Here is a 24,519-nt window from a genome sequence, read left to right as displayed (position 1 = left end):
AATGCTCACCCAACACTTTCCACGCTGTCATGATGTTTATAGAACCTAGTGAGTCTCCCTGGGGTGAGGCTAGGACAAAGTGGCATCTCTGGATTTCCCTGAAAACGTGCGAATGTAAAGCACACCAAAAATAATGAATAGTCTAATTGCCTGAGAATTGCTTTTCTGAGCAGGGGAAAAAAAATGGAAACCCCTCCCCCTTCTCTGCGCTCCTAACATCCATTAAATTTATTAGTATTTTAGCCCAAGCACAGCCTGTGCTGCCTCAGTGCAAACGCCTGTGTCTGGATTCGTAGGTTTTACAGTAGGGGCTTACAGTCTATATTCCCCAATTGGCCCATCAGGCATTTGGAGGGCTCTTTAGGCATCCTGGGCAGTGCAGACACTGGGGGTGTCCCTTTTCCCTTCTCTCTCATGTCGCTAATTGTGTTTGGCGATGGTTGGCTGAGGACAAATGGATTGAGTGTCTTCATTTTCCTGGGAGCCAGCAAATATGAGAGGAGGACCCTGTTTGGGGGAGAGGCAGAAAGTCCAGCCTCAGAAGGAAGTGCTCTCTCCCTCCGACAAAGATACTGACTTTCACGATTGTATTTTATAAATATTTTCTTCTTTGGCTCATAGCGTGATTGTTGTTGGTTCCTTGCTGAGGAGGCCTTTGGTGGAAGGGGAGCAGTGTCAGCGGAGCTGGGGAGGGAGGGGAGTTCTCAGGTGTGCCCGTGGCCCCAAACGGGAGCCAATCAAGGTGCGATTTATGTTCATTAAGGGCTTGTCAAAACTGAAAAATCTTGTAATCAACAGCAATCTCCGAGAGGCCCCCTCGATGGCTGGGAGTGTCGCCTCCTCAGCGTCGCTCTGCCTGGGACAACTCTAGGCTAGAAAGCCGCTGATGATTACATTAGGCTAAGCTGCGAAGTAAATGAACCGTGTCTTATTTCGGCGCAACTAGCTCAGTGTAGTCCTGCCCCGCAGGGTACTTTATAGCATTTTATGGTTTTAAAATTAGTGTAGCTTCCCATTTGCTGCAGGGTGCTACATGTTATGCCTTTGAACTCAATAAGCAAAGGGAAGGGGGCCTTTTGTCCCCCCCCCTTTATTTTTTTCTCTGCAGTTTAGCAATTTTGTTTTGCATCTTTTCCAGACGACGTTTTGCAATAAAAATGTCTGACTGCCACAGACATGCACAAAAGTAACACCACCAGCCTCTGCAGAGGTATGGAGCCTGGGTGGGTTGGGGGTTCGGTGTCCTTCCCTGAAATTTCCATTATGCTGAACAATAGCTTCACAGGTTAGTTCTCTTGTCTCAGCCAGGCAGGATTGGTTCCCTGAATTTGGTATCCTCCACAAGAAATGTCAGTGTCACTGGGAGAAATACTCCCAGCATCCCTCTGTTCAGATAGGAAATGAGCGTGTGATCATAGCATGGCACCCTAAAGAAAAGCTGAATATCTAATTTCACGTTTAGCTTAAGAAACAGCAAATCAGTGGAATGATGGCTTCCAAATATGTCTCTTGGATGGAAGACGGAGAAGTAGTGACCAGTGGAGAACTGGCAGCCCTTGCTCAATTAATGGCCTTGGAGATGAATTAATGTGTGAACCGTGGATTGCAGGATTACATGGATTTAGATCCGGGAGGGTCCCTTTAAGTTGAAGGCTCTCATTTGACAAGTGAGAAAACTGAGGCTCTGAGCAGTTAAATAATTTGCCTGAAGACACAAAGATAGTAAGTTAGGACTCAAATCTGGGTGCTCTGTAGAAAAATGACTAATGGGGTGGGGAGGGCAGTAATGGTGCAGCTTTTTGCCTTCAGGGCTCTTCCCCACAGTGAACATTCCTTTGAAAATTAGAAGGACTGACATCCCATAAGGAATCGAGACTTTGGGTCCTATTTGAGGGGAATGGTCAAAGTTCCCCTCCACGCCTGGAAGGCTCTCCGTGCTCACATCCACCCTTTATGATCCTTGGCTTCCTTCAAGACTCAGCCCAAGAACTGCCTTTGCCGTGAAGTCTTTCCTGAGCCCTCAGCTCTTGGGGCTGATCCCAGAACCGTCACACACATTTGTTTTCTACTCTGTTGGTACTTGTAGGTGGATGGGCTAGGATGGCTTCCCTTATGTCTTTCTGTTCCCCGTGCTTAGTGCAGTATATGACACCTGAGTGCTTAACAAACAAGCTTGTCGCACAATGGTGCCCTCCAAGGACATGACCAGGGTCAGCTTTACCAAAGATCTGCCATCTTTTTTTATGTGCCCTAAATACCAAACAACATCATTCTGTCACACAGAAAACTGGTTTTTTTAAAAGAGGAGGAGGAAAGCAACCACCATATAGAGAACTCTCAATCTTGGGTCCATGAGAAATCGATACAGTAAAAATCTCTGCCTGGCACAAAAATGTCTGAGTCCCAGCTGAAAGTCTTCTTGTATTCAAGCCCTATTTGACAGAATAAATCCCAGGGCATCAAAATAATTTGGATGGCCCCTTGGAGTTCATCGTAATGAGATTCCAGCAGTAGCAGCAGTAGCATCCGAGGGTTGCCTGGGCTGTGTCATTCACACTCGGCAAAGAACGTACAGTTGTAGCTCATACTGAATGTCAGGGCCGGCAGAGCATGCAGATGTTGGCACAAATTTCGAGCAGTGAGCTAATGTTGGCCATCAGCCTCTGGTCTGGTCCTTGAACAGTATCATTGCTACAGATGAGTCCATCTCCCTTCTGGAGGGGTCCAGTTTAATTCAGGCATTGGAACAATGGCATGTTTACAATCCCTGGGGTCATTTCCTGGCTTGGCAGTGGTTATTGCCCTGGACAGACAGTGAGCAGTGAGGCTAGAGACATGGTCTGAGTGTCACCTGAGTTGCTCAGCTGTGTGATCCTGGGCAAGTCTTTTTCCTTCTGGGAACCTGTTTCCTAGTCTTAAAATATATATATAAAAAATACTTAAAGTCCTATGGTTGATCTGATGATCAAATTAGGTGAATTAGGTAAAGTGCTCCATAACCTCCAGAGCTGTTTACAGCAGTGAGAGCTTATTATTACTATTGTCAGCTCATTCTCCTCATCTTTTATTATTATCATCACCGAACATTGAATTTAATGATGTAGCATCGCCATACCATCAGAAGCCTCCTGTATAAACCATTAAAATCTTCTGGCTCTCTCATTAGAAACCCCTTTTTTTTTTCCTTTTCAAAAAAACCAACTGGTCATTATTTTACTATACATTTTACATGATTTAACATTTTAGATTTCCGAGGATCATAGCCCTACAGACCAGGGGTGGGTGGGTGTGGGTGTGGTGTGTGCGCGCGCGCCACGGACTCCTTTGTCAGTTAGGGAAGCCCCTGGACTCCTTCTCAGAATCATGTTTTTAAATAATTGAAGGAAATGCTAAATTTCAATTTGAGATTAATAAAAAGTAAAGATAAAAGATTTTAACTTTTCCCAGTCATGTTCATGAACACTCTGAAATCTGTCCAGTCACCCCAAGGGATTCAGGGCGGGAGAGTGTCCATGGACATCCTAAAACTCATTGAGTGTTTGAAAGATCTTTAATATGCCCCCACCCCCAGTCAAGCATCCATACCTCTCAGATGAGGATGCTGAGGCCTAGGAGGTCACACAATTAGTAAGTGCTAAAGCTAGCCTTGACTACCCCATGCCCTCTAAGGCCAAATGTGGTCCTGTGCCACACTCTCCTATTTCTTAACATAACTGTTGTCTCTGCTTTAACTCTATCTAAGGATTCCATGACTGTGATGTGGAGACCACCGTGCATTTTCCCTGTGTTGGCCATGCCCACCATTTGCATTTTAAGTGGTTTTAACATAGAGTAATGTAATTGATGTAATGTCTTCCATTAATCTCATTCTGGAGCTGCCTGCTGCCACACCAACCTTCTCTTATGACCATGGCCCTTTGGAGAAGAGAGAAAATCATCTTGTAAAGGTTGTGGCATTTGAAAGGACTTGAGCGAAGGATTTTCTAAAACTTTCCGTTGCCTTTGCTGATTTGACGGAAGTGTGGTCTCACTGGTGTGGGTGGGTCCTTCCTCACATGGTCCAGTGCACACACTGTCAGATTACACCTCCCTCTTGCTTGGTTTTGCTTAAGTGTCCTTTGACCTTTTTGAGGGAGGGGGAATTGGGTGCTAAAAACAAAAGATGTTAATGACACTTTTGTTTTTAATCATCATGTCCAAGACCAGTGGCCATTCATGGGCTAGCTTGCACACAGGCAGAGAAGCAGGTGGGAGATGCCATGGAGCCCTCCAGTCCAGCCTCAGACACCTACTAGCTGTGTGACCCCTGGCATAACCTCTGTTGGCTTCTCTTTCCTCATCTGTAAAATGGAGATGATAGCACCTACCTTGGAAAATTGTTATGAGGATCAAATGAGAGGTTATTTGTAAAGCAGGTGGGGCACAGTTCCTGGCACATAGTAGGCACTATATAAGTGTTAGCTACGATTGTTAGCTTATTGTTCAGACTGGGCAAGAAGGCAAAGGTTGCTGTAGATCAGAACCAACGAGCACCACTAATGGACGACCTGACTTGGCTAGTGGAGCTGGCACATAGTGAAGGGTAAGCATCTCCACAGAGGTTTGATAGTGTAGACCATTTTTATATTTCTCTCTTTCATGGAAAAAAAAGTATGGCCCATTCAGTGGAAATAAGATTTTTCATTTGTCAAGAGTCTCAAAATGTGGATTCTTGATGATTCCTAAGCCCTTTTGGTCATATTTTTCAGCTGCATCCAAACGTCCGTTGTCTGGAACAGCTCTAGGGCTTCTTTTGGCAGCCATTGTCCAAGAAAGGAGGACTTGCTATCATTCCCCAACCTGGGACTCCAGCTCCCACCTCTGTGCTTTGCCAAAGCTGTTCCTCAGACTTGAGTCTCACCTTTGTTGCCTTTTTTGTTCTTCCCACATATTGATGGCCTCTTCACTTTTTTAATTTACTTTGTAAATTTTTGGTGTGAATTTATCTCGGGACAAGTTGGTTCCTTCCCAAAAGCTCTAAGCTGCCTTAGGGAAGAGACTCTCACATTTTCGCCTCAGTATCCTCAGAGCTCAGTACATGATGGCCTTGTAGAAGTGAATTGAAATAACCCTGCTCAGATTCAGTCAGTCACCAAGCGTTTATTAATCACCTCCTGTGTGCCAGACACTGGATTCATTCTGGCCAGTCATTCGAAGATAATGGTAAGCATCCGATGTCAGGTTAAAACTGGTGGTTATTGGTGTTGGGTAACCAAAGGAACACAAGACTGTTTTGAAGTTGCAGATTGCTGAAGGTAACCTCTCAGTGGAAGTCAAGAAAGACAGAATATTGGGGGAGAGAAATGATTGGGCTTCACTACCCATGCCCAAGTGCCTGGCAGTTCACAAAGACACAGTGGCTGGTTACTGCTAACTCTTAGCCAACATGAATCCACCACCCCGAGACCCCGAGCTTAGCGGTGAGCTCTTTGCCTTTCCTAGCCTTCGTAGCCTCATGATTTAGGGACTGCACAGTTTGCGTTAGCTGATTCTCTGGCTGCCATCTGTGCTGGACCCAAAGTCGCTGTGTAGGGTAACTCACCATTCTGCTAACACACTGCTGGGTGATGCTCCGCCAGCCTCTTAGAGTAGCAAATCAATGAATGCTTCACATGGAGATCCATTGGGCACTAATGGCTCATCTCCCGCAGAAGGTGGTAGCCCCAGGAAGTGATGCTGCCGTCAGCAAGCTGCAAGCCGTGGGTCCCTGCCACAACTCCAATAGCTAGCAGGTTTCTCTCATCGCACCTCATTTGCATCTGGGACATCAATTAGCATGTTTGTTGAGGCTAATTGAATGAAACTCAATCATAGCTCTTAATTGCTTGACTATGTGAAAAGAAATCACATTAATGCAGCTAATTAAGTGTACGGGAATAGATGCAACATAATTAGGAGCGAAATGTAGAAAACAAGGAATAGCGGAGGTGTGAGCCCAGGGTGCGGGGGATTGAGATGCTGCTGTTTACCTCGTTGAAGACGCACCTCCATGGGGATCCCTTGTCTTGGGCACCTGTTTTAACCACAACAACCGGGGGGAAAAAAGAATCCCAAATGACGAGCTTGGACAACCTGAGAAGAAAATGCAAATTGGCTTTCAATGACTCCTTCTTCAAGCTGTTGAGGGGCCAGAGATGGGGCTTCTGGGGTGGCCCGCTTTCGAGTGGGCTCCAGGGACTTGTTAAGAGCTGCTTAAAAGTCCTCGGCTCTGAATTACCCTCATGCCTTGTTAGATGCCTCTTTCCCCCTTTTTCCTCCGATCAGCATTTTCTCCCCGGCTAACATCCGACAGGGTGGCATCGAGCTCATTTGCATATCAAAATCCTGCTCCCAGCCTGCCTTTCTCGTGGCACGTTCCAGATGACAGAGAGACTCCAGTCTGTTCTACAGCCTGCGATCAAACCGCCCTTGAGTGGCTTCTGAAGTTTGCGCCATTCCCGAGAGGTTTTCCCTCTTAATTCCTGATTTTCCCTTTCATTCCTCAAGTCCCCACGTGCTGGAAGGGAGAAGGAAAACCTTGATTCCTTACAAAAAACAAAAAGCAAACGAAAGGAAAACAAATTAGTGTTTTCCCTTCTTCCCCTGAGAAAAGACCCAGGGTTTCCTTGCTACCCTGAAACCAGCAGAAAGGTTGTATGTGCCCTCTCCACCTGTTCCTGGTACAAAAGTGAGTGTGTCCCCATAGAACTGTGAAAATTCTCTTCCCTGGAAAGTAGCAGCCACACATCTAAAATGGGGGCTTCCTCAGCTTCACCCCAAACTTGTGACTCGTCCAGCACAATTTCTGAAAGACTTAGGTTATCCTTTGACTGCCAGGGTCCTGGCTCGGCCTCTCTGTTACTCTGTGGCTTCCTCCATCTGGGCCTCAAGGTCCACCTCTCTAAAGTGAGGGAGTCGGCCTGGCTGACCCCGGAGGGCCCTTTTAGCTGCCCATCCAAAATCTTAGGCGCCTAAGTCACTTCATCTGGGTGGGCCTCAGTTTTCTCCTCTGTATAGTGAGGGCAATGGACTAGAACGCCTCTGAGGTGTCTTCACCCCTAAGTTTGCAATACTGATCAGATTTTCCTATTTATTGAGCAGAAGGTCAGGAACAAATGTGATCCCTTGGCCCTCGAAACGAGCAGACGCTTTGTACATTTCAACAACAGATTTAAATAAAATATTGTAGTTATTGTATATTAAAACTTGCCTGTCTATTAAAAGAAACCATGCTGAGGATTTAGTCACTCTTTGATTGGCCTCATCTCCGAGCCCATCAGCAATAAATGCTCAATTACACCCCTGTTATTGTCTTTTAATTTGTTAAGAATTGGCATTAAAGAAGAAAGTTACAGCAAGTTGATATTTCCTAAGGAACCGATCTTCTGAAATGAGGAGGAGAAGGCCATTATTGAGAAATAGGAATTCACACATTGCACCGCACCCTCGGAGTGTGTCTTTGCAGAAGAGCCCAAAAGACGAGGCTGTCAGCCGTGGTGCAGAAGAGCTGTCCAGAAGGCAAGAAGAAAAGGTGGCCTTCTCACAGCTGAGCCGAGCTGGAGGAGGAGGGGAGGCGTCCTGAATCCGTCCCTCGGGTGGTAGCGGGGGCACGGTGGGGGGTGAGGAATCTGCTTGGTCAGCTAGGAGCCAGTCTTGATTGGTCTGGAAGGAGATTGATCTAAACTCAGAGCCAATAAGGATCCTGAACTTGTACCATAAGAGACTTTCAAGGTCATCCAGGCCAACTGCCTCGTCTTACCATTGAGCAAGTGGAGGCCCAGGGAAGTGGTGACTTGGCCAAGGATCACACAGCACATAGTATTCTATCTTGGATCTGTTGGTCTATTTATAGGTTATTATCTGTATGGTGAAGGTGTGAGAGCAGGGGGCAGGGGATTGAGATGCTGCTGTTTACCTCGTTAAAGACACACCCTGATGGGCATCCCTTGACTCTGGCACCTGTTTTAACCCCAACAACAGCCAAAAAAAAAGTCTGAATGATGAATTTGGACAGCCTAGATAAAGATTTATTGAGGAGATCGCTGAATGTCAACTTTGAGTTGACAGGGCCTTTGGAAGCCACGAAGGCAGCCTTCCCCTTTGACTCAAGAGAACTGAGGCCGAGACAGGTGAATGACCCAGGAAAAAAAAATGGCAGAACTAAAATTGTCCCTCAAGTCTCGGGACTCCACATTCAGTGTCCTTTCCATTTGTTCCATCAGTAGTGCCTTGATAGGATGTTGAAGGAAGCCAAGGTGATGAGGACCTGCTTTACAGAACAGGGTGGATAAATGCATGGAGGTGGAAACAGCATACAGGCCAGGCCAGCCTTGGGTTCGTGGGCTGCTGTTCTCCTGGCTCAGTCCTTTATAAAGTCGATCTGATAGCTAGCTGGATAGAGAGCTGGACAGAACCCTAGAGGTCATCTTGCCCAACCCCAGTTTCACAGCTGTCAGTATAGAAAAGGTGGAACTGAAACATCGTTCACTTCACGAGATCTATGGCCCAGAACAGGCAAGGAGCTCCTCCTGCCCAGCCCTGCCCTGACCAGGAGGCCCCTTGGGGGCCTGTTTGGACAAGGCTTTGGAGAGAGCAACTCTGCCAGTGATTAGAATTGGGGGAAGCAAGGGTTGTTGGACAAATAGCCCGAAGGAGCCGCCCTGAGCAAGCAGGAATTAGGAGAGGCTTGTTGCCAGGATGGTGTCCAGAAGGGAGGCCACTGGTGACCTGACTGTTGGGCAGTAGGAAGCCTTCCTAGCACCCTGCTCCCTGCTATCTGCCCCTTGAAGGGCAGAGCCTTTCCTTGTTGGCAGCGGGCATCAAAGGTTTTCTGTAGCTTTCCCAGGGACAAGCAGACTTGGGCTCTGATGATTGCGTCCTGGGTCCCTAAGGGCCCAAGGCTCCAAGCAGGGGAGGCCTTTCCCTGTGGCTCTCCGGTAGTCACCCATCCCAGATGTGGCCTGTTCTCTTCCTCTGCACCCACCAAAGTGATTTTGGCCACACTCAGCCCTCTCCCTCCCCAGGCTTCCTCTGTCTGTCCACTGCTGTCTTCTATTCTCCCCTTATTTAAGAACATCAGTGTGAATGTAGCTGGTGTATTCTCTGTACAGCCAAATGATCCCCTGTGGTCTGTTGATGTGCTAACATTCCAGAATAGTCTGAGCTGAGGTTTGCAAACAACTCCCTTGGGACAAGACTTCTTGAATCCTCTCTCTGCCCTTCCCATCTGTGCGGGGCCAGGCAAGCCCCTTCACATGGGCAGGCCTGATGTCCTCCTTTGTAAAGCTAGAAGTTCAGGCTAACTCAGCTTCGCAGCCCCTGCCAGCTCTAAAGCCAGGATCCCACAATCTAAGTCTTTTTATATTTATGGGCCTCAGTTTCCTCATCTGTGAAATGGGACTGGATCAGAGGTATCAAACTGCCTCACAAAACTCCCAAGTCCTACTGAACTACATCAAAATGTCATTGGGAGACGTTGAACAAAATAAAAATACAATCCAGTATAGATGATGCTAATAAGTGGTTTTCTAAGTGCGTGGCCAGCAGGGGTCTGTTTCTGACTGAGTTTGACATGACTGCACTAGGTGGCCCTGAGATCCCTTCCGGTCCTGGATCTGTGATCCTTTGATGCACATTTCCTTGTCGGTTCCTCCCAACAACTTTATGAAGTAGGGGCCTGGGATTGTCCCCATCTTAGAGATGAGAAGACTGGGGCTCTCGGAGTGTGAATGACTTGATTCAGGTCATATGTCTAGGATAGGATTCATAGGACCAAAGGCTTAGAGCCCAAGGAAAACTAAGATACCGTCTTGTCAGAACTGCACCTTTTACAGGTAAGGAAACTGAGGCCCAGGAAGCTGGAAGTGTCTAGGCTTTCCTGACTGCCTAGTCTAGCCTCTGTGCCCCACAATCTTGAATATTCAGTGCCGAGTGTTCCTTTCTGGGTCCTAGCTATTTGCCATGCATCCACCCATCTATTCATCACTATCTGAGCCTCAGTTTCTTTGTGTATAAAGTGGGTACAAGAACAGTTTCTAGCACGCAGGGCACTTATGGGATCCTACATCTCAAATGTGAGGCTGGTCTGGCTGAAAGGGGAGGGCACCTGGAGTCCGAGGACCAGGGTGTCTCCCACTTACCATGTGCCCTTCCTCCTCTGGGCCATAGTCTGTAAAATGAGGCCCGTGGACCCAACGATTCTGAGGCTGTCAGCATGCTGTTCCTCTGTCACATCATTGTCACTGAGTCCTCCCCATCCCTTCAGACCGTCACTCAGCCGCATCAGTCCCCTCTCTGCCCCAGGTTCCTCAGATCTAAAAAGAGGCTTGGCTTCCACCTTTTGGATTTCCAGAACTTCTCCCCACAGTTTTCTTTTCAAGCAGTTTTGCTTATGTGTCTTTTGTTTTTGTCTTTGGGCAGGATTACATGCAGAATGTCCATGGGAAAGAAATCGACCTTCTGAGGACCACTGTGAAAGTCCCAGGAAAGAGGCCCCCCCGGGCCACGTCGGCCTGTGCCCCCATCTCCAGTCCCAAGACCAATGGCCTCGCCAAGGACATGAGCAGTTTGCACATTTCGCCAAATTCAGGTAAGGTTATCATGCACCAAGGAAACCAACCCAACCAGAAAGATGTGTCCCGTGTCTTTCTGTATGTACAGGTGTGTGCTTGTTTGTATTTGTGTAGATGGGCAGACAGGCAGCCTGTCAGACTTTGCTGGAAGGAGAGGATCTGTGATATTTACCGTTCTTTTCCGGGTTAGGGCTTGCAAGTCTAGTGCCTTGGAGTCTGGTTATCTCTTCTTAGCTCCTCTAGCTCAGGTAAGTGCCAGCAGATGTATGCTTGTCAGGCCTGGGCTGTCAAAGGCCAAATGCAAAGCCTCACACTGAAGCGGCTTAAGCTACAGACATTCCCGCTCGTTGATTCTCGTATCTTCCTTGTTCCGCCTCAGTGCCACCTGCTGGCTATGCATCTTTGTCTTTGGACATCTTTGGACTCATAACTGCAGTCGGACGGTTGTCACCCAACCGCTGGATGGCCCACCGATCTCCGGGGATGTGTGGTCTTGTACCGAGCTTGACAAAGAGAAATAGAACATGTTAAAGTGCAGCCATTTTATGAGTCCGGAAAAAGCTCCACCCAGAGGGCGCGGGAATTCCTTTGGAAGCAAGAGGTGCCTCAGTCATTCCACCTATCTTTAAAGGAAATTTATGCATGTTCATGCGCGTGCGTGCGCACGCCCACACACACACACACACAAAACTCATCCAACCAGTGGCATCAAGACTTAATATTGCTGGAGTTATTCCAGCCTCAGCCAGCCGGCTCAGCTTTCCCTGGGCATGGATAACTAAGTCATAGTTTGGACTTGGGGAGAGCAGGAGGGCCTTGCCTCTGCCCAGGTGAGTGGGGAGGTAGATGCTCAGCAGGTGTGTCCTGACGTACGAGTCCCTCAGACCTAAACATTCCACATTAAGGTTGTCTTGTGATTAGTTATTCCTTTCCCCTGCCTCAGGAGTTTTGTAAGAAAGCTTAGAGAATGTTGCCTTGAGACCAAGGGGTGCCAGTTGTGTGGGGGCCCTAAGAAGCATATCCAGGTGCAGGAAATGAGGATGAGCCACGTCCAGTGACTTGTGGTCATTCCTTCTCTGTGGCCACTAGAAATGCCCCTCCCCCATTTGATGCCACCCAAGGGTTCAGTGAAATGTTAGGTGGAGGCATGGATGTTTTACTGACTTTTTAACACTTTGCCTCCCATGGAGCTGGAGGGAAACTCCAGAGAAGCTTTCCTTCCCTGTTCCTTCCCTCCCTGCCATGCTTTTCTATTGTGATTAGATACAAACATACCACATAAGCAATCGCTTCCAATTGGCTATAATCAAGCACTAATGAGGCTTTGCTAATTACTAGCAGGTGTTCCTAATAACCTGCAAACATAATACTACAAAAAAAAATCTGATTGGCCACCAACCCTCCCTGCAAAAATAGGTGGAGACCCCTTTGACTGCTGTCTATCCTCCACCTGTCATACTAGGTCAGTGATTTCCTTCACCTTCCTTGGAGAAGTGGCCGGGAAGCCACGTATTCACGCCTTCTTTGTGGTAGCCAAACATGACTAACCCTCCTTTCCTTCATCACTGATGGTTCTTACCCATACCCCATCAACAGGCTTCCTCTCCAGTGTCAGTGTGTTGACTGAAAAATGGACTGGGGTGGACTCTTTGGAAGGCCGATGGGGTCACACTACCCTATGGCCTTCTAGTCCGGTCCCATAAGAACAAGGAATCGAGCTCCTGATTCCATTAGTTATGCTTTTTCAGACTTTTTTAAAAGATATTTTATTAAAGTCATTTAAAATTTGGTCATAGAATCAGAGATTTAGAGCCAAAGAGACCTTTGAGGTAGCAAGACTAACTCATTTTACAGATCAGGAAACTGAGGCTTACAGAAAGTAGTGATGTTCTGTAGACCGCACAGGTAGTGCCTTGCAGAGCTGGGATGAAAGATGTTGTGTAAGTAATAGAGAGTAATGATCATGGGTTAGAGGCATGGTGTATAGTGAAACAAAATGCTGAATTTGTAGTCTGAGGCACTGGGTTAAAAATCTAGTTCTACTGCTTCTTACCTGCATGACCTTGAATCATCTCACCCTTCTGGGGCTCTAGAAAATGTGAGGGTTGGAGGAGGAGGTTCCAAGACCAGATCTTGTGACCCTCTGGCTCAGACTTGACAGCCTTCCTAACTGTGCTCAGCTGTTATCTATTACTACCTGACAAACCCACATCTCCTTAAGGAGAAAGGTATGATAAAGTCCTGGCCTCTTGCCCGGAGACGCCACCTTAGGAATCCCTGCTAGCCTCGAACTCTGAGCTGGCGCAGGTCTTCTGTCTTGTTCTCCTCCACATTTTGGCCTCCTCTGGCGCCCAGCAGAGGCACTGTCCAAAATGGACCAGTGTCTTCTGCAAAGCTGGTTGAGTGCATAAATCAGCTGCACAAGGGTTCTTTCTGGCTCTTTGTTACCTCCAAAGAACTCAGCTTTCTACTCCCCACTTCGGTTTATGCTGTTTGTGGTTTGGTTTTCCAACCCCAGGAGGAGCACCCTTTCTTCCCAATCTCTGCCCTAAAACATGCGGTCACAGGGAAAGAGTGTCCCCACCCACGATGCTCTGGCCATCTCTGTCTCTGGCCACTGTTCTCTGACCCCTCTCCTTTGGTGGGCTTCTAGCAGAATCTACATGCCTTTCAAGGCACTCTCCTCCCCCTTCTGAACATTTTAAAACACACTGGAGCCAAATCATTTGTTGAGGAGAGATAACCTTCACCCCACCCTTGATATAGAGCATGAAAAACCAGATTTGCCAGTAATGTGCTGAGAAGCCAGACTCCCTCATGGAAGAATCTGTCAAATCCAGCATGATAGGAAGCCCCACTCTGCTGGGTTCTCTGTTTTCAAACTGGTTACATGTCTCCATGTTGGCACTCTCTTCTCCCCTTTCTGCATAGCCCAAATCGGGACACACCTGCTCGGCACCTATCCCACCCCACTCACCTGGGGAAAGGGAGGCCCTCCTGCTCTCCCCAAGTTCTCAGTGACCAGAATCGTAGGGCCAGTCCTCTCTCTGCATGTGGTCACTGTGCTCCCTGTTACTCTCACTCTGATATAGCCTGTTGCTCCCCATCATGTCGAATGACGAACCGTAATTATGGCTGGCCACATTGAGGCAAGGTCTTGGTTCCCTCCATTGCCTTTGGTTCCCTCAAAGTGCCAAGTCCAGTACTGCGCACTGTTGATTGGACCCAATTTTGGAAAAGTCAGCCGTTTGAGAAAGCAGGCTCTTGTCCTTCAGAACTGCCAAGCAAGCACTGGCCCACACCACAAAGCAAAGCGGGCCCATTCCTGATGAGCAGACCTTCTGTTTGTTCACTGAGGCTCAAGACCTCCTCAGCCTTGTCTGATGCTAGCGGCCTGCTCCCATCACCGAAGGCCATCTTGGGGAGCAACAGTGACCTCAAGAGCTTTAGTTCAAATCCCAGCTCTCTGACGTTGGGTAAGCCTCTTACCCTCACTGGGCTTCAGCAGCCAACTCTTCTGGAACATGAGGGGGTTGGATTCCAAGGATCTGGATTCAAATCTTCCTTCTGCCTCTTCCTGGCTGTGTGATTTTGGGAGTCCTTCCACCTCCCTGGCCCTGTGAGGTATCATGCCATGATGCCTAAGGCTCCTTCCACCTTCTCCCTCCCAGTCCATGTCAGCATCCTGCATCTCCGGCCATAAGCTAGTCCTTATAACACGAAAACTCTGAAGGGAAGGCATCAGTGATCTTTTCTGAAGCTTTCCAAGAGTGAATTTTTCACATGTGTAAATAACCATATGGGTCCATGTTTGCGCTCTGCAAACGATTCTTGTAGCTTAGCATGGCTTTCTTGGATGAAAATTAGATTGGAAAATCATGCAGAAATCCCATTAGATTGCAGTCTTCCTGAGAACAGGGTCTGTGTCGCACCTTGCTTGGTAACTGTCCAGTTAGACAGCACATGTCCAAAGCTTTGCACCCCTGAAGGCTTTACACAGATGCTCACTAGTATTATTAATGCCTAGCTTCATGTACCGAGCATGGTTCTTGAATTGTGCTCCAAATAATCGTCCCTAGAGCTGAGCCCTCTAACTCTGGAAATAACAGAAACCTGAATCAGAAAACCACAACTAAGAATGACCATGAAAGCAAAATATTGACACTAGGAGTTTGGGGTCTCCCCAGCTCCCCTTGTCAGGGTTCAGAATTTACAAAGTGTTCTGTGCTCTGCTAAGTAGAAAACATGGGCATTCTGGTCCTCTATTTATAGGGGAGGAAACTGAGACCTAAATGACATGACATGTTCATAGTGGGTATCAATATTTGGCAAGATTTTAGCAAGATGAAGATAGATAGATAGATAGATAGATAGATAGATAGATAGATAGATAGATAGATAGATAGATAGATGGATGGATGGACAGATGGTTAGATGGATAGATGAACAGGTAAATAGACGGACGGATGGATGGATAGATAGAAAGAGAAGGAAAGAAGGAAAGATAGATCTTGCAAAGACAGAATTAGTCTTGATGTCAGAGAAATAGCTTCCCCAAAATTAGAGTCATCCCCAAATGTGCTGTGTGCCTCAGGAGGTGTTGGGCTCCCCCACCTTGGTGGTCTCCAAACAGAGGCTAGGTGACCACTTGTCTTGGTATATTATATTAGAGATCCCTTTTGGCAGTGGATTGGATTAGATGGTTGCTGAAATCCCTTCCAACTCTCAAATTCTGTAGCCCCACATGAAAATACTGCCTCTGAGCCTGTTTTCTCATCTATAAAGTGGGCCCAATGATGATAATACCAAACACATTTATCTCATAGGATCATTTGTGAGGCATTGATGAGTAGAGAAAATGACTTAGAAACTTGAAAGTGCTATAGAAACGTCAGTTCTGATTAAGGTAAAAAAAAATAAAGAAGGATCTCATTTTTTTCTAAAAAGTGAAGTTTCTTTTAACATTGGGCACTGAAGGCTGACATTGCCTCTGCCATGGGTGGGAAGCGTCCAGCATGCAGGTGGAGCCTCATGAAGGCAGGCCAGCCAATCGTCTGTGTCTCTAATGGAGACCAAACTTGGCTGTCCTGCCTAGAAGACCTTGAGTGGCCTCGTGGTTCTTTGTAATAGGCAACAAGAGTGATTGATGAACTGGGTAAGGCAATGCTTCTGGAGCCTGTTGTGAGCTGCAGCTTCCCTGTCCCTGGTGCCCCTCGCCTCCGCAGCATTGTTTCATTATGTTAATTAAAGTCTCTCTTCCGCCCAATGCTGGAGCTATGGCTGCTCCTGGAGCCGCCAGAGAGAGCCCACAGCTTATGTGGTTAGCAAAGGATTGGGCCCCACCCTGAGGGCCAGGGCTTTTCTAAGGAGCTGCCTGAGGCCCCAAAGGTGATGCCACTTGCCCAGAGACTCTGCTGCTAATTAGTGCCTGACACACCTGGTTTTAAACGCAGGCCTCCTTGATTCCAAGCCCAACACTGCCCATTGCTCCACAGTGTCTTTACGTGAGCTGTGCACACACCAAAATAGTCCCCTTGCTACTCTATTGACTGGTGGAAAAAACAAAAGAACTTGTTTTCATTCATGTGCAATACAGAACATCCTGGACCCTGTCCCAGAGAAAATCAGCAACCTTTTTTGGGAGCCAAACGATCTCTATGAAGCCAGTGGCATCTCAGTCTTGCCACAAGCTTAGTTGTCCTGCATCCTGACTGAGAGGGAACCTTTAGAGCTTCCTCCCTTGGAATCATGGCCATTGGGTTGAGGAAAAGAGAATTCAGGAGGTCCTTGGTTGCCTTTTGGTTTTATATCACGTTCACTTTCGAACATATGTGTCCTAACATCCACTACTCACTGAGCCTTCAAGATAGATCGCTGTCTATACATGGAGCAAGGGGGATGATGATGATGGTGATGGTGATGGTGATGGTGGATGGATGGACAGACAAAACAGATAAAATACTGCAGCAAAACCAAATAAGACACCTCTGTTGTTGGACAGCAATTTCCCACCCACAACCCTCCTCCTTAATCAACCAATTAAATGCCAGGTATTTATTAAGTCCCTACCATGTGTTACTGGATACTGGTGATACAAGTTCAGTGAAACAGGATGCTTATACAGGGTGTCCCTAAATCTGGACACAGGCAAAAATGCATCTTTTGAAATATTTGGAATATTAACAGACCTCAGCCCCCTTGACTTCTTTGTACTCAGGGAAAATCACCGATGCAACACGCTTAATTGAACACATAAAGAGTGAGTGTGCTAAAACTGACGGCAGTGTGGAGTTAGTGCATCGAGTTCACGTGGATTCTGCAAAGCGCATCAACCTTTGCATCACAAATGATGGAAATCACATTGAAGATGTTATTTGTTAATATTCCAATTAAATAAAATGTGGTTGAAAATTTCATTCATTTCATTTCTTGAAAATATGCATTTTCGCCTCTGTGTCCAGACTTTAGGAGCGCCCTGTAGTCTAATGCTGGGAGTCAACAAATACATATTAAACATATGCAGTGTAAAAATAAAGTAAATAATTGCACATCTGTGCAAAGTAGTTAAATACAAGGTACTTGGGGGGGGCCACCAGGCGTTGGGGGGAGATCAGAAAATGCTGCTTGAGTTGCATTTTAAAGGAAGACAAAGGACCCAGTAATGGAGACGTTCCAGGCGTGGAGCTTTCTTGGGAAAGGGGAGAGGGAGAAGAAGGTGGTGACTTGAGAAAAGATCCAGTCCCAAATCACCCTCAAGGTAGGAGATTATCTGGCATTATCTGGCAGGCGGCCCCCCAGCCAGGCTGGCTCAGGACTGTCAGTCACGGGTTCTCAGCCTTGAGGGTTGCCACGAGTGACTGCACTCTGGTATCAAGCCCCCTTTCATTCTGCTAACAGTTCTTTCTGTTCAAGTCATCATCGTGTTGATTGTTTTTTCCTAGTTCTGCTTTCTTCACCCTGTATCAGCCCACCAAAGCCTTCCCCTGCTTCTCTGAATTCCTCATATTCCTCATTTTGTATGGCGTAATCTAAATAGAGATGTCAAGTTTATGAAGCTCTCATCTCACTCCATGTCTGCATTGGCAAGGGGAGGATGAAGGCAGCATTGGCTCGATCCCCTCTGACGCAGCAGACAATATCATGGCAGGCAGGAACCCCCAAGTGACCTACCAGAGATCCCTTTCTGAGGATCTCCATGCTGGTCGTAGTTACTGTCATCACTGCACTGTGCTAAACGCTTTACGTGATGTGCCGGAGATGAGGCAAAACTAAATCTTAGGGAAAAACCTCTCCTAGGTCACGTGTGTGTTCCTGCCTGCCATGATGTTGTCCACTGTGTCAGGACTGAGCCAAACCTCCCTTCATCCTCCTCTCACCAAGATGGAGGGAATGGTGCTGTGGGATCCCTTCCAACATGGGCTGGACGAGTTGGCCGCTGAGGCCCCTTCCCACTGCAGTGTTCTGGGATCCTCGATTTCTTTTTTGGTAAATGGAGTCAGTGCCATGTAAGCAACTGTTTTGTTTTTAATAAGAGCGTGTGACTTTTCGAACAGAGGCAACAAAGCACCGAAAACACAGTATTGGGGAGATTGGGGATCGATGAGAGCGCTGCTCAATCCTTGTGGTTTTTCTTTTGTCCTCCCCCCAGCAGAATGTAAGCTCCCCGAGGGGCCCCTGTTTGTGACTTGGAATTCTAATGGCCTCTCATGGTGCCTTGCTCATGTATGGGTTTATTGGACTATTTTATGGAGAATTCACATAGGGCAGTCAGAAGAAGCAATACAGGGAAACTCTCAGGGTCTCTCTTAAGAGCTTTGGAGTTGATTTGTGACATGGGAGATGCTGGCACAGGACCCTTCAGCGTGGCATTCCCACATCAGAGAAGGTGCTGTGCTCCGTGAGCAAAGCAGAATTGAAACAGCTTAGAGGAAACACAGGATGCGCAAATTTAGAGAATCCACCCCAAATGTTCACAGGGACAATTTGTTTTTGTGTCCGACCTGTGCTAGAGCATTCCCAGCTCGAATTGGCCTGATCAGCCACAGTTAGGCACACTGAAACTTGACTCTAGCAAATGACTCTGTCATTTGGGTCCTCTTCAAGAACAAAGGGCAACAACCAACAACCGATGATTTTTATCTGTGTAGAAAATGATACCTTCACAACTTGAGAGCTGGAAGGAGCTCAGAGGCCGTCGAGTCCAAAGCCATCATTTCACAGACAAGGACACCGAGGCCCACGTCAGAGAAGGACATCAGCGTGTCCTGAACCCTTCCCTGACTTTTCCAGTCTCCTGCCTTGGGCCACACAGTTTGGAGGGGGTTGTAGCTTGTAATTTTATCCCAGCATATAATTGGATTTCCAGACTGTGTAATTGGATTAGTGTCTGGCAGGATCAGGGAAGTGTCAGAGCCTACATTTGGCCTCAGGTCTTCTCACTTCAGACTCCATGCTCACAACATGGCACTACACCCTCAGCATCCTGGCCATCTCCCTCTATGCAAACTCTGCTTTCAGCAAGCATTGATCAGCCATCTACTAGTGCTAGGTACTGGGGATAGAAATGCAGCATTTGAGAAATGTGTACTCACAGGAAGCTTACATTCCAATGGAGAAGCCAACAAGGGGACTTTATGTGTACATCAGCATACATACATACATATATGTGCTTGGGCGTATGTAAACACACGTATCAACAACCCTTGGAGGAGAGTTTTTACATCCATTTTATATTAATAGCTGTAGAACAGTAATCATAAGAGAATCCACACAAAGTGGTTGATGAGGGGGGCCCCAGCTCTCTGAGTGAAGAGTCAGGAAAGGTTTCCCAGGAAAGGATGCCAAAGAGCACCTTGGAGGAAGAGGGTGATGCTTGGTGGCAGGAGATTAGAGGGAGGCTGTCCCACCTTCCCAAGGCCAGAGATTAGGGCTCAGCTGGATCCCAGAGGACAGGGGAGAAGGCCATAGACAGTGAGGAGGCAGAGAGAGCTTGGGGCCTGAAGTGAGGAGTCCGTAGTTCATTGGCACAGCATGAGCAGGGCTGTGCTTAAGGAAGATCTCTGTGGCAACAGGTGCCAGGCTGGATTGGGTCTTTGGGAGGCCCCTGACAGGGTCATTGACTTGTGCCGGGTCACAGAGCCTATTGGTATCTGGAGCAGGACTCAAACCTGGCTCTTTCTGATGCCCAATCTGACCCTCTCACCACTGCTCAAGTTTGACCAAGGAGCTGGTGGTCTCCCTGGGCTGTAAGTGCCTCCGTCCCTGTCGTCACTCAGTCCCTGCACAAGCTTACTTCATAAAGCACCAGACACTGTGCTATGTGTAGGGGGATATCAGGTCCAAAAAAAAAATGTTGTCACAGTAGCAGGTGCTTAATAAATGTTTTTGGAGGGAAGGAGGGAGGGAGGAAGGAAGGAAGGAAGGAAGGGAAGAAGGGAGGGAGGAAGGAAGGAAGGAAGGAAGGAAGGAAGGAAGGAAGGAAGGAACCTCCAAAGAGTCAGCCTCTGCCTAATCATCCTTTTGCATGTTAGATGAACGCCAAAGATTACTATTCTGTTTCTCCAAAATGTGGGTGCTCCCTCCAGAGGTGCAGATCTCGGCACATTCTTGTCAGCTCTGTCCTGGGTGACTTGTGTCTCAGCGCTCCCATCATGCCACCACAGGCAGCCCGCACACATGTTAAGGACCTTTCTTGTCTTCTGACATTTTCTCTGACACCAATGGAGTGTGTTGCTATCCCCACATTACCTTTCATTTTTAGTCTTTTCTAAGCCCTCCCTTTTTATCTCGGACGTTATTTGTGCCTCTTCTCCTCTGTGATTCCATGGTTGGTCCAGTTGTGTCGCCCTCACCACTGGCCCTTCCACTCCCTTCTGTGAGACATCACCTGAAGATCAGTATTTAAAAACTGGGCCTTTGTTTCAGGGACAACCTTGTATCCTTTGGAGGCTCACTTTGGTAAACACTCAATCCTTCCTTCCTTCAACAAGCATTTATTAATCTTTTACTGTATGCCACTGGCGGGGAAGCTATGAATACAGAAGTGAAGTGAAGCCATGCCTTCAAGTCGCTTATGTGCTGTTGAGTCCCCTTGGGGTTGGGAGATAGAATGTTACTTTAATTATTAAAAATTCTTCATTGTCGAGGTGTTGATCTAGTGTAGATGTTTTAAAAATTAATTTAGAAACGCTCTTCCCTTCACGAAACTAAATGTTGTTGGGGAGGAGCCATTTGGATCTGTGCTGTGTAACTACCTACTTGAAGCCTGAATCATCAGTCTTTGTGTTAATCATATCTGACCCAGTGAATCCCGGTAAAGCAGATTTCAATAGATGCCGAATGCTGACATTTTTTAAGGGGCCTTGGCTTTTCATGTATAAATAGGGGGTGTTGATTTTACATTGTCCAGTGCATGGCCTGTAGTAGGTATTTAATAAATGCTCGTCAACTGACTCTTGAAATCCATTTTTAAGGAGAAGCTTTTTATCTGGTCTCCACACTCATCAAAATACCACTGGCTTGGCTCAGGAAATCCATGGGGACAAAAATCAAAAATGCCCCGCCATTTTGAAGTAATGCCGTATGCAGCTTTATGGAAATGGGAACAGGAACTTTTAATTCCTGCCGGTTGATTTAATGTGCTGGATCAGAAAGGAATATGGCAACCCCAAGGACCCACCACCAGGCACTGAGCAAATGTCAAAACCTGCCATCAGAGTATGCCCTGTTTTATACAACTCATGGGATGGCTTCAGTCAACAAGCATTTATGAAGCACCTACTGCATGCCAAGCACCATGGTAAGAGCTGAGTTGAACTCAGAGGTGAAAGCCTTGGATTCAAGTCCCTCCTCTGACATTTAGTAGCCCTGTGACCTTGGCCAAGTCACTTTCTCTTCTGAGCCTCAGTTTCTTCATCTGTAGAACAGGATTATTCCAATGCTTAAGAGAGACGCCATACAGTACTTTGCAAACTCTGGGGAAGACAGCCTGTTTTGTTGGGCTCAGCCCTGATCATGGGGAGCTTCCTCCTCACTGAATATTCAGTGACCTTTCCTCCAGCTGCAGCCTCCTCTCTCCAGAGTGACCAGATAAGGAAGCTGAGATTGTGGGGAGGGGCACGCTCCAAGGAGGGATGGCTCAGCTCTGGGTTGGATGGATGCAGAAAGGAGGATTCAGGATTGGAGAGGGGCCTCGAAGGGTGGGACAAGAGCCCGCCCAGAGCGTTGCTCGTGTGGAGGAGTGTGTCCATTTGGCTGAGGAGGGAGTCATAAGCCGTGTAACAGATAAAGCATTTATGAAGCACCTTCCGCATCAGGCACTGGGCCTACTTCTGATGTCATCCGGACAAACACAAGACTGGCCCTGCCTTCAGGGAGCTTCCACATCAGTTTGTAAGGAGGGCAAGTATCTAGAACACTGGGCCGTAACGGAGTCAGAAAGACCCGAGTTCAAATCCAGCCTCAGACCCTTACTGGCTGTGTGACCCTGGGCAAGTCACTTCACCCTGTTTACCTCAGTTTCCTCATCTGTTAAACTGAGCTGGAGAAGGAGATGGTACGTCATTCCAGTACCTCTGCCAAGAAAACCCTGGATACATAGGGTCATGAAGAGCCAAACAGGACTGAACACAACAACAGAGAAAACACGGGCACATACATAATTTAAGCAAAGGGAATACTGGGCAATTTTACAAGCGAATGCAGCGTAGGTGGGCAGAAGGATGGGCTGCTCACCACATCCCAGAATGAGCGCAGAGCTGGGAGGAGCCTCAGAGATCCGCCCTTCCTGAACAAGGATTCCCACCATGCCACCCCCAACAAGTGATCTCCAAGAGGGAGCGCTCCCTGCCTCCTGGGGTAGCCCACACCACTGCGGGCACCTCCTCCGCTTAGGAAAGTATCTGCCTGGCATTTACGCATTTCACTCCTTGCTCCCAATTCTACTCTGGGGCCAAGCAGAGAAAGCTAATCACTGTTGCACGGCTCAGTCTTTCATGCTTGAAGGAACAAATGAGATAACGTATATAAACCACTTTGAAAAAATTAAAGCGTTTCTATAAACATCAGCTATTAATATTATAGTTGTTAAAATATATATATGTATATATATAAATAATATATGATAATGTTACAATTACCGAAAAGAGTTACGGATACACCCTCAAGTCTTCTCTTCCTTAGGCCAAACACTCCTAGTTCTTTCATCCAGTCCTCATATGGCATGATCTCAAGGACCTTCCCCATCCTGCGTGGCTTCTTCCAGACATTTTAATGTGTTTTAACCCTTCTTATAATATTTTGACCAGAAGAGAACCCATTGTTTTATGTATGGGAGCACAGGACAGAGATGGAAAGTCTTAAATGCCATCCCTCTCTTAGGATAACCCCAGCTCACATTCAGTTTCTTGGTGGCCATGCCTATGTTGACTCACATTGCATAAGCATAGCTAAAGTTGGTGGGGCTGGCAAAAATCAGATCATGAAGACCTTACCCAATTTTAGTTCATTTGACTGTTTCTAGAAAGTTCTTGGTTGACCCATATTGTTCTGTGCTTGATTTGTCCATCCCCAAAGCAAAAACCCAATGTAGAGAGGGAAAGTTTGGGAAAAGATGGGATGAGACTCCACATCTACCTACAGAGAAGGCAGGGAGCCCTGACCTTGGCCTTCCACCCATTGAATCGCCTGTTGCTCTCTGTGACAGCTGGACCTCAACAGCTTTCAAAAAGATACAAGAAGCGCTGTTTTATAATTCCACCATTGGAAGCAGAAAAGGGAAAAGTCAAGTTTTCTGTTCACTTTTTAAAAATCCCTTTTTTGTTTCTTAAATTAGTCTGTGTAGCTAATTAACGTTCTCAATACGTTGCGCGGAATCAATAAGCGAGAGCTCTTAGCAAATACTGTGGCTGAGCTGGAATGATAATTAGCAAGACAAACATTGGAAATGGTCTTCTGAACTTCCCTGAATCCGAGTGAGCATGGGCTCTCTGGATGTCATTTGCCCCTCCGGCAGGCAGCCCCGATGTCACTCTGACTGTGACTTTTATTCTTGTGTTCACCATGGCCCTTGGTTCCATTTTCTGTTCCAAGATGACAGATCGAGAGTCTCATCCTGATAATGTGCTCTCGTAGAGTTTGGACCATTATGGATGTTCTCATGCCAGCCGGCTGGATGCTGAGGCCCTTTTGCAAAACAGAGCCTCCTCCCGACCCCCCGCTTCGGTTCCCCAGCGGTTTAAAAATATGAAAGCCATCAGGAGGCTGGAAACTGATTTACCGAACAGGGGTAGCAGGGAAAAAATCTCAAATGTGTTTTGAGTATTGAGCTGCCGTTGACATCTAAAGTCCCAACCATGCTGTTTTCTTCCATACTCCAGCAATCAGGGCAATCCAGCAAACCCATAAAAAACCAAACTAATAGCATGAATATTCAGTGACCTAGAATACTAATTATTGTCATGAATATTAATGGATTGGACTTGCTTCTCTCTCCCTCTCCCTCTCTCCCTCTCTCCCTCTCTCCCTCTCTCTCTCTCTCTCACTCTCTCCCTGTCTCTCTCTCTCTCTCCCCCCCTCCCCCTCCCTCCCTCCCTCTCTCTCCCCTCTTCCCTGTCTGTCTCTCTTTTTCTGTCTCTCTCTTTCTCTCTCTTTCTCTGTCTCTCTCTCCCTCTCTCTCTCCCTCTCCATCTCTTTCTCCCTCTCTCTCTCCATCTCTCTCTCTTTCTCTCTCTCTCTCTCCCCCTCCCTCTCTCTCCCCTCTTCCCTGTCTGTCTCTCTTTTTCTCTCTCTCTCTTTCTTTCTCTCTCTGTCTCTCTCTCCCTCTCCATCTCTCTCTCTCTCTCTCTCCCCCCCTCTTCCCTCCCTCTTTTTCTCTCTCCCTGTCTCTCTCTCTCCCTCCCCCCCCTCTCTCTCTCCCTCTCTCTCTCTCTCT

At 47.2% G+C, this 24,519-nt stretch overlaps 1 protein-coding gene across 4 annotated transcripts in view; it reads left to right on the top strand.

The window, feature by feature from the left end:
• Window positions 1-24,519, top strand: part of AGAP1 (ArfGAP with GTPase domain, ankyrin repeat and PH domain 1) — a 676,738-nt gene that overhangs the window by 465,241 nt on the left and 186,978 nt on the right. For all 4 annotated transcript variants that reach the window (XM_036766640.1, XM_036766638.1, XM_036766642.1 and 1 more), the window contains one exon: window positions 10,438-10,606. In XM_036766640.1, the coding sequence (XP_036622535.1) occupies window positions 10,438-10,606 (169 nt within the window). The remainder of the gene's footprint in view (window positions 1-10,437; window positions 10,607-24,519) is intronic.

The sequence above is a fragment of the Trichosurus vulpecula genome, chromosome 7, assembly GCF_011100635.1.
Source record: "Trichosurus vulpecula isolate mTriVul1 chromosome 7, mTriVul1.pri, whole genome shotgun sequence".
NCBI classification, from domain to species: Eukaryota; Metazoa; Chordata; class Mammalia; order Diprotodontia; family Phalangeridae; genus Trichosurus; species Trichosurus vulpecula.
Note: the sequence above shows the minus strand (reverse complement) of the source record. Positions and strands in the feature narration are given on the sequence as shown.